A 10,765-nucleotide genomic window follows, 5' to 3' on the forward strand; every position below is an offset into this window, starting at 1 on the left:
TCTGTGTTATGGCTTTTTTTTGAGTTGGCACCACCTCTGCTTTACATGGAAATGAAATAATTGCTAAAGGACACATTTGGGACTTGGCTGTCTACCCCTGAACTAATGAGAGATATGTGCCTGAGAAAGGACTTGACCCAAAGTGTCAGATCCAGAGATAAACTTGAATTAATATTTTTCCATGTTTAAAAAAAAAAAAGAGAACAAATTGGGCAAATGTATTTGCCAAGTACATAACTCTCAGCCTTATCACTCTATTTCAGTAAGATTTCCTCGCACATTATCTGCAGTCATAAGTAGCATTCATGGATAAAGGTTCCATTCAACACATTTTGATCATTCAACTAATATTATGTATGCCTTTCTTGAAAAATATGTTGTTTTAACCACGAGTGATAAAGAGCAAGCAATTAGTTTTTTTAATTGACTTTTATAGTATTTATATCCTTTAAATGGCATACCAAAGTATCTTAACCTCTTCTTAGGTAGTTTATATTACAGCTTCTGGGATTTTCCATTAGGGGGCAGTCTTTACCAACTAAAATGAATTTACAAATTATCCAAAAGCTGCTAGCCCTGCTCTTCATCCCTACCTCTCACTCACTGCTCTTCATTAAACAGTTGTTTTAAGGCCATTTTCATCTTTTTCTTTTTTTTAACCAGTTTAGGACTATGCACATGGAATGAGGTATCTATAATTGGAGAAAGCACCAACACTCTTGGATAGTTTTAACTTACCTTGAACGTTGCAATTATTTTCACACCACTCTGCAAATCGAAAAGACCTGACCCCAAGCAAAAGCACCAAAAATCAACTAACCAAGTGAACAAAAAAACCCCAAGCAACCAAAAAACATTAAATGATAAAAGAATGGAGCAGAGGAAGAAAAAGAAAAAAAAAAGAAGTACATGAGATGTCTGACCTGTTTTCTCTGGGTAAGGTGCAGCAATTCAGAGACCTGAGTTAAATTTAAATCTTTCCAGTAAACTATCCCAGTGGAGTTGATGGCAAAAACCATCCTCTGTACTTGGAGAGAGGCAGCTGGTACTGCAGGCCTGGTGACAGCTCCTGAAGGACTACCCTGGCTACTGCATTCTCATTCTGTGCATCTCTCTTGTAGAGGGGTTTCTTTAGTGATCCTCTCTCGATTATCTAAACTCCGAGCCTCAGACACTCCCCCTAATCTTATCAGTGAGGACTGGTCTCTCTGGAGACCTCCCTATATTATGTATGTAATAGAGACTACAACAGTGCTACAAATCAAAGGAAAAGGAAGTTTGGGTTATACAACCAGCAGTCCAAGTTTTTAACAGGCTGAAGCTTTTATTTTTGCAGCTCTTTCTTCATTATAACGCCTGAGATTAGAAAACTTGTTATTGAAATACAATAACAATCCTTATTATGTCGATAAACATAACAGGATAAATCTAAGCGTTTCAGAAAAGACAAAAATAACAGTTTCCATCATTAGTATATATTATCAATGCAAATTATCTGATTTTCCTAATTATTCTCGTGGGCCTTTAAAAATGATTTATTTTATAATTTAATTTGAGCTGGATTAAGAATTAATATCACATGTACAGCAGATGAGCATGTTCTGACACGAAAGGTTTTTAAATTCTGCTGTTTAATTTGTGCCTTGCTTCAGTAACGTGGACATGACGCCAAAGAGTGAATAGGAAAAATCTAATCCAGTTTTCAATGATTTATGGGACATCCCCTAGTGAAGAGTGCCCCACCTTTTCACGTTTCATATTTAGCTGGCCTGCAAATGCTACCACACTCTGGTAAAGATTTTTGCTGATTTGATTGAAATTAATTACTTCATCAGAGCTACAACAGCCCGATTCTGAAAGTTAACATTATCGTGCATGCTTGCCCCCCTCGCCCTCTCCCGAGTCAGCCTGTGCAGCCCTCACTGAAGGGTCAAGAGCCTTTCTCTGTAAAGTGTTTTGAGATCCTTGATTGAAAGGTGTTACAGAAATGCAAAATGGCATTGTTTTTAAATACATAGAACACAAAAAGAAAGCGAACATATTCCTGACAGAATATGCTTCATTATTTTCTACAAACCACAGTCATTTGCATTCTTAATAGGTTCCAGAGAAAAACTACAAGTGATTTGAAAAGCTGCTTTTTCAAGTAGTCTGTTTTTTATTTTCAGATCATGTTTGCTTCTTTCCTGTCATGTACAACAGACACAATGAGCCAAATCCTGGACACCTGACTCTGTTTTTAGACCAATCCATTCTCAGACAAGACTACAAATGAAACCAATGGGAGTGTTACCAGAGGAAGAATTATCTGAGAAAGAGCTTTAGGCCTTCGCCCAGAAAAATCCCCAAAACACTTCTACATAAGAGAACTTAGAACAAGTCTGAAACACAAGATACCTACTAAGGAACACACTGCTTTGAGCCAATAATCCCAATACTGATAAACAGAGAAAAATCTTGGAGATTACATGCGACTATAAAAAGCAGATGATCAAAAATCACAAGAGAAATCCTGTTGCATTGTAGTTAATGGGCAACATTTCCATTGTGTTCAGCAGGGCATAGTTTTGGCCCTATATATTTTAAGCTACAATAGCAATAGCTGTCATTAAAACTGTTTCAATAAAATAGCATCATTTGGTTGTTCCCTTTCTGTTGTCTTCTCAGAATAAGCAGCAGCATGTTGCAGGTAAACATATTTCAGTAGCAAACAATCAAGAAAGGTAATGTAAGCTTGATTAATTACTTTGAATAAAAGTTGCATTCTGCTGGAGTCGCATTCATTTTATCAAATGCTTCATTATAATAATTAACTTCATCTTGCAATTTTGCTACTGAAGTTCTGAATTAATTAAAACTACTGCTGTGTTTAAAACCCCTTTCCTTTTGTTTGCTGTGTGCACTGAAAAACATCAGATTAAATAGTCCATAAAAAAAGGATTACATCTTTAAAAATCTTTTGTGTGCTGTATTTTCATTAAAATGTTATGATTTTTTCTTTTTTTTCCTGCTAGAGAAGAAAAGAACCCATTAAAATATGCAAGCACCAAGCACATTAATGGTCATTTGATATTATTTTAGCAGGGAAGGAAATAAAAAAAAATAGTTAAATGTTCTGCCACAGATTTGAAAATGTTACATTCCTGTTTTGGCTTCTGGATTTGCTAATATTTTCCTCGTATGAGTAGATATGGAGCATTAACAAAAAAAGAAGGATCGACATTCAATTTGAGCCTGATCCACAAGTTTGGTGTTTCTCAAGCCATTTCAAAGGGAGTTTGCCTGGTGCTGGTGATATCTAGGAAAGTCCTTGCTCGGGTCACAATACTCTGCAGCATATTACAAACTACTTAGGACAAAAACTGAAAATTATCTGTTACGTAGAACCACCGTCTGATCATTTTCTAAGTCATCTCACTAACACCATGTCACAAAGTACTCGACAACCATGCACTGTTTCAATGGAAAAAAATGTTCTTGAGGCCGGCAGATGCATTTAAAAACAATCTGGCAATTGTCTAACTGTTTCCAACAGCCATGCAAGGGACGAAGATGAAGCATGTGGACTCAGCAAAGCCTGTTCCACTGCTACCTCATTATTCAAGTACCTTTCATAGAAACAGTATGTTTACCTGTTGTATGAATGATGCCTGCTATTTACTTTAGCTTCACTGTGGTAGCACTTTCCTAGTTTAAGATGGGAGCACATTAGCAAACAGAGAAACCAGCTGCAGTACTCAGTGAAAGATCAAAAAGTGTGCCCGCTAACTGCATCAGTATGCCATATAAGTGATGTACACAATCAAAGACAATTTAAACTGAGAATTACTACTGTTGGGTTTTTTCCCCTTGCATGTAGCTAGCTGTGTTAGAAATTTGATAAATAGTACTAAAAATACTTCTAAGGACTCTTGATCTAAGGACCAAGTCAGATCTATATGCACACTTCTGTGCGCATGTGCCTGACTCAAGACTGAGTAAGTTGCTCAGGAGCTGGCCCCATATCTTTCTAAACAGACTGCAATTGCACGTTTTGCCGGGGCTGGGATGTTTCCCTGCTTTGAAGTAACCTCCTTTTTGTTTCTGCTAAGCCCTGTTGCCATTTTATTTGCCTTTCTTAGGACAGTCTATTATGTGTCTAGAAACTTAAGTGCATTGGGTAGGTTATGAAAAAATATATGTATTTTTGCTATAGGATGAAAATGGGGTCTTATGTTACCACCAGTATTGTTACTAACTGCTGATGCTTGTTTTTTCAAATAATAAGAGAATGTCATAGACATAAAAACAAGAGCTGTTACTGAAAACAGTGTAATGGGAAACAAACTAATTGTGTACTATTCTATTTAAATGTTTGCAAAGTATTTCCCATCTTTGCTAACTACAAAAGATGCACAGTAAAGAACTGCTGATAAACCAATCCTTTGAAGGCAGCAGGAATAAAAGGAAAATAAGATAAAACCAAAATAAAATGTTAATTTGATTTTCAGATATTTTGAATAGATCATTTTAATTAAAGAATTCACGGAGGGAAACCTCTGATTTCAGTCAATAGCATTCCTCCAATCTTTTTGTCCCTTTTTGGCTTCGTAAAAATTAGTTTACAAAAATGTCACGCTCAGATTTATTTACATTTGAAAGTAGCTTAAAAATCGGAACTGAGGAATAAAATGTTACAACTGATGTATTTGAAAAGAGGCAACATTTTTTACAGGTTCAAAAATACTTAGAGGCCCACAGTCTGCTCCGAGTGATGCCACTAAAAATCCAGAATAATTCTATAGATGTGACTGGGGTTGTTCCTGATTTACATGAAGACAAGAGATCCGAACGTAGTCCTATTGATGTACAAATAAGAGTGTAAAGGGCCGGGTCCCTATGTAAACATACATTATTTTTGCTGGAAAGCAGATGTTTTTGATTAAAAGCTTATCCTGACTCGCATCAGCACAATGATGTTTACTATTTTGTCTTCTTTTAGAACAAAACTCGTTTTCTTTACATGTTTAAAGAAAAAAGGATTAATCGTTTTGTGCCTACTGCATGGGTGTGGTGGCTACACCTTGACCTGTCTATGCAGAGTCTCTCTAGGAACATGCACCACAGCAAAAAGAAGTTAACATAGAAGTGCCAGGTAGAAACTGGCAAAGCATAATCTGAAAAATTACCTTGGATTTGAGGATTTAGGGCATGATCCTATAAGATGCTAAGCACCCTCCCTTCACATCAACAGGATGCTTGAGGCATGCACAGTGCCTAAAATCACAGCCTTATGCATAGTTTTTTTGTGATTAAGAAAACCATTTAAGTTTAGCTGTGAATTTGATAGGCTAACTATAGATTACAAGAGAACAAGAGAGGATCAATGTTTCTACAACCATGTGGCCCCTATCCTACAGACATATGAATGTGTGTAATCCATTTCAATACTCTTGAGTTCAGTGAAACTGCTCACATGCATATAATTACTTCTGTTGAGAAGTATGTGAAAAAGCAGTTTAATACAAAGAGCAATAAAAAAGGGAAAATAAGGCATAAGATGTGATTTTTTTCCACGATCAAACTGTAGGCACCACAACTAGCCACAGTAACACTTAATATGCACTTGAAAAAGCTGAGTGTGTACTTCATTATCTTGGAGTTCTAATGAGTGAGATTAGAAATTCCTAAACCTGGGTTTTGCTATCTGGTAATCATTCAGGTCTATGGACCTTAATGGAGTAAAAGCTTCAAGTATGAATTCCTATCTGATCCAAAAGACAGCTTTGGCTAGTTGCAAATTTTCAATCTACTCTCACTGAATTCAATGGGAACTGGTATTGGCCTATAGACATATTCCCTCTGAGACTAATATTTCAGAACTTGGAGGGGGAGGGTGTGGGAGGAGACGGGAGAGATTTTTCTTTTCTATTTCACTTTGTTCTCATAATGCTTTTATTTTTCTTAGCATTCAAATAACTTCAGGCCCAAATCCAAGCTGTCTCTACCTTTTGAAGCGCTTCAAACCAGAAGATACATTGGCAATTGCATCAAAAAGGATCAGTGTCAGATACTGTCAAAAGCTAGAATTTTTCCAAGAAAAGAAAGTTGTGGTTTGGTTTTGTGTTTACAGTGGTATGGAGGAACACATGGTGGGAGTTAATAATACAAATCCAGCACCGGCAAAGCTACACAGCTGCCCCTGCAATTATTAAAATTGAAAATAATAATGCTGAAGTCTATAAGAATCCCTATGCACTACTAATTACACTAAATATTGGTGCTATTCCAGTGAACCCGGACTGTCATAATCAGCTGCTTAGGAAAAAGTACATCCTGACCTTGATGTTGTTATGCCTATGATTTTTTCCCCCTCCTCCACTAAAGTGTCTGGCGCTTCTGGTTATCAATCACCACTGTCTCCTGCATTTTGTACACTGGACCTTTTATTCCTACCAGCTGGCTTGACCTGAGAGTCTTCAGTGCTTCAGGAAAGAAGCTGACGGGAGAAAACCCTTTGATATGCCTACTGTCTAGTTATAGTCTGGGTCCTTTTAATTCCTCTACTTTTGAATGCCCATTTTGCTACTCTTTCTGTCTTTTTTTAACTGTATGTTAGCTGAGTTTACAACAAAGCAATTGCACAATATATGGCTGCAATGAACTAGAAGGTAAAAAAACCAAGCCTGGTGAGAGCGCCACACAGCTGTTTCTTCTAGTTGTACTATTATATTAACTGAAACAACACAGAACTAAAAAGCTCTAAATGGAGGGAGAGAAAGGCAATTTCTAGATGAAGGGAAAAATGCAATTAATTGGTCTTAAAATAAAATACAATATGAATAACCACTTAGCCTTGTAACTGTTGGCAAAATGTGGCTCTTAAACTTAAGCATTGATGTGGCCAGCTTGGAAAAATCCAGCAGCCTAAGGTTTAATGTTTCAAGCAAAAAGCATGTGGATTAATGTCAAATTGACATAACTGTACACTCAGTTTTTTAATCAAAAATATTTTTTGCAAAGATCTCAGACTTAGAAGATGGCTCATGCTCTTCTAACAATCCTTCTGGGGTGTTGGTGTTTTCTACTGCTTTTGTCACTGGTTCATTCACTGGAATAATAGAAATAATTTCAAATTCCTGGTGACTTCCCTGCCTGGCAGTGCCAAGTGTTAGTTAAGTAGGGTCACTTGAGTAACCCACTGGGCAAAATTTCTTTGCTAAAGCAAAGTGAACAGAACTACCTGGAGAAAGGGCTACAAGCATATGTGGTGATGTCAGAAGGTTTTAGATGGTATGTATGGTTGCATCTGGGAATCTCCAAAGATAGAATTTAGTGTAATAGGCTGAACTATATAATCTGTGGGATGCACAGAGAAGAATTCACAGGTCGTTTTCACTCTGCCTGCAGACCAGTACATTCTGCCAGGAATGAATGACTATAAAAGGACTTAGGTAAAAGGTAAGGGGAAAGGTAATGACCCCTGCAGCTCCATGTGTCATAAAGTGTCACAAAGTTTGTGATGTAAGACACGGAGCGCATGATAAATATCAGGGCTCTGGGTTATTTGATCACAAAATGACTTGTGAATAATGGTGGAAGGGTTCCAAAACATACAGCAGTTCATTTTCCATAAGGAACCCAAGTTTGAATGTGTTTACTCAAAGCTTATCCAGTTCATGTTTGTCCAGAAATTCACAGTATTTTGACTTTTTCCATTTCCAGTGCTCTCCACAACCAAGGTATGCACAAGCATATTAAAATATAAATGAGGAGAAAGTTGGCTGAAAAATTTCAGTCTTTGACAAGTCTGGGGTCAGGCTGGGTTGAGCTTTGGGTGAAAGCTGAGGTCACTTCTCATTTGACATGAATTGGTTTCTTACTCACTATTTTGCATTCAGACCCAATCAATAATTTGGCTTCCATTTATAGATGACAGCTTCTTTCAATGCCTTCTTCTGTCACATGCACTTCAGAAATATTTTTTCCCTCCCAGCCATCTAAATGTCCCTGCACTGCTAGGCAGCAACGGTATTAGTAATGCTCATCTCATTAGGGACAGGCCTGAGCCAGCACCTTGGACCTAAATTTCACTCCATTGGAGGCTTGCTGAATTTCCAGCTCAATTCCTTCTTCTTGAAACCGATTCTTTTTTTTTTTAATCTTCAAAGAGCTTTACAAACATTAGCTAATTAATCCTCACAACACCCTGTCATCTGTCTAGGGGCGAAGATTATTGAGCCTCTGGGACTATCATTATCAGAATCATATTAATTCCATGTAATATCCCCTCCCCAAGGAGAACACGCTACAGGCATCTCCATCACATGCCTATTAAGTTTCTATTCTTTTCTCAACGGTCCTCCGAACCATTTCCCCCACCCCCAACACTTAAATACTGACAAAAACTTAGTTCACAGCTTGGAGCAGACTCTCTATCCATCACTGTCAGCATACAGTGTGCACTTTCTACTGTTCAGGCCACGATGAAATACCAACATTGATCTCCATTCATTTATTTTTTGTTTTAACCACAGAATCCAGGTTTCATGCTTGCTGTTGATGCTCTGCAGTTTTCTCCCACTAGAGGAGAGGTCTTTGGGCCAGTAGATTCCCACCATTCCAGCTCTCTTAAAAAGATCATTTTATTGACATCAGCAGCAGAGCTACTGAATGAATGTCCCACTCAGCCACTTTGATTCAGCCAGAATGTGGCTGCTATATAAAACCTGCCAAAGTATAGACACAAACACCGATCACAACTCTGGACTGGGGCATATTACCCTTTGTCATGGGTTCGGAAAAAACCTAGAGATAATCTGCCACCCATAATTATGTTCCTCTTACATCATGTGCAGCAAGCGTGGTAAGAAAATATGCGTCATTTTCTTGACTTGCACACAAAGCAGAGTTAACATCCCCACGACTGTGCCACGACCAACACTCACCCGGCTGAAGGGGGCCAGGGACAGAAACAAGTAAACAAAAGCAAATTGCAACTCTTGAAAGGGGATACGTGATATCTTGAAAATTAAATGGCACCAGCAACATTTCACCATCCTTTCAATGTTTCCCTACATTGTGGGTGTGTCTACACATTCATTAACGTGCCCTAGTTACTGAGCATTAAGTTTAGGTTAACCAAGTACTAATTAAATGCATAGTTACTCGTGCTACTGCACAGTAGCAGTGGTGCATGGTTTTCTTCTGTTGCTTACTGCCCAGTAGGGCTGTGCAAAGCTTCAGGTGCTAATTCGATTTGGAGGAGATTCTGCCCAATTCGTGGCCAAGTTTCCAAATCTGAATTGAATCAGGGGTTCAATGAAAAAGTCGGAATCAATTCAAAGCTCCTCTGAATCAATTTGGAAAAGATTCGGAGCGCTTCAATGATTCAGGCAGTCCCCGCCCACTGCAGCAGGGACCTGGACCTGGAGTCTGAGCTGGTGAGTAGAGGGTGGGGCAGGGGAGACTGGAGGAGCGGGGAAGGGACCATGGGGGGATCCCTGCCAGGCCCCATACCCTGCCTGCTCTCCCAGCCCCCCAAGCACCCCCTAACCCCTGCCCGCTCTCCCAGCACCCCCCCATGGATACCCCACCTGGCCCCAGCTCCCAGCTCTTTTTAAAAAAGCCCCCACTCAGTGAGTGCTGGCTGCCTGGGGGGTGATCCCTGCTGCCCCCCACTGCCCCACGACACATGGGGGGCTCTGGCACAAGCCCCCAAACCCCCAGCCCCCCCATGGCTGCCCTGCCCGCCCCAGCTCTGGCCCTTTAAGAAAAAACAAAACAAAATAGAAACCCTACACTCCCTTGCTGCTGCAGAGGTCTTGGCGCTTCTGGGGGCATGGGCCAGTGGGGGATAGTGGGGATTGCCTCTCTAGCCAGCAGGAGCCAGTGAGTGTGTGTGTGCGTGGGGGGTGGGTTTCAAAGAGCCGGGAGCTGGGGTGGGCAGGGCAGCCATTGAGAGCGGGCAGGGGATGGGGCCTCTGTGATTCGGAAATTCGGTTGATTTGGATTCAGCCGAACCGATTCAGGACAGTGAAGTGATTTAAATCACCAAATTGAATCTCTGTCCCCCGAATCAGCCGAATCCGAAGCGAATACTAGCCGCTTTACATAGGTCTACTGCACAGTAGCCTAATAACACTGCACAGTGGCATACTAGCACGCTGTTTGATTGGCACACTACTGCGCAGTGTTATCAGGCTACTGTGTAGTATGCACCTCGTGTAGACATGCCCAGTGTAACCTAAAAACAGGACTGTAAATTGCCTAAATTCTGCTCAGATCCCAGTGTAGCATCAGTCTGCTCCTGGAGGCAGTCACCTCAGAAAAACAACAACTCACTTTAAGAACTCTGCTATTAATTCATTCTTCTGGTGTTATTTTCTACCTGATACTTTTTCTTACAGCTTACCTACAGAGGGAATTCATAGAATCATAGAATCATAGAAGTCGGGTCGGAAGGGACCTTGTAGATCTTCAAGTCCGACCCCCGCCTGGGCGGGAGAAAAAGACTGGACTCGAATGAGTGCAGCCAGGTAGTCATCAAGCCTCTTCTTAAACATCCCCAGGGTAGGTGCCAGCACCACTTCCCTAGGAAGTTGGTTCCAGCTCCTAGCCGCCCTAACTGTGAAGTAGTTCTTGCGGATGTCTATTCTAAATCTACTCTCTAATAATTTGTGTCCATTGTTCCTTGTCATGCCAGGGGGCGCTAGGGGAAACAGTGTCTCCCCTAAACCCTTCTGGTCCCCCCTAGAGAGTTTATAGACAGTCACCAGGTCCCCCC

The 10,765-nt window shown here is 40.1% G+C and overlaps 1 protein-coding gene across 4 annotated transcripts in view; it reads right to left on the bottom strand.

Annotated features, from left to right (window-relative positions):
• The window catches only part of PRDM16 (PR/SET domain 16), a 527,338-nt gene that overhangs the window by 61,448 nt on the left and 455,125 nt on the right, over nt 1-10,765 (bottom strand). Inside the window, exon 1 of one of the 4 annotated variants that reach the window (XM_019511657.1) lies at nt 924-1,139. The exons of the other annotated variants lie outside the window; for them this stretch is intronic. Within the exon in view, the coding sequence (XP_019367202.1) occupies nt 924-1,019 (96 nt within the window). The 5' untranslated portion in view covers nt 1,020-1,139. Of the gene's footprint in view, nt 1-923; nt 1,140-10,765 lie in introns of those variants that run through there. 4 annotated transcript variants of the gene reach the window in all.

Source organism: Gavialis gangeticus, unplaced genomic scaffold (assembly GCF_001723915.1).
Source record: "Gavialis gangeticus isolate Ggan-Ray unplaced genomic scaffold, GavGan_comp1, whole genome shotgun sequence".
NCBI lineage: Eukaryota > Metazoa > Chordata > Crocodylia > Gavialidae > Gavialis > Gavialis gangeticus.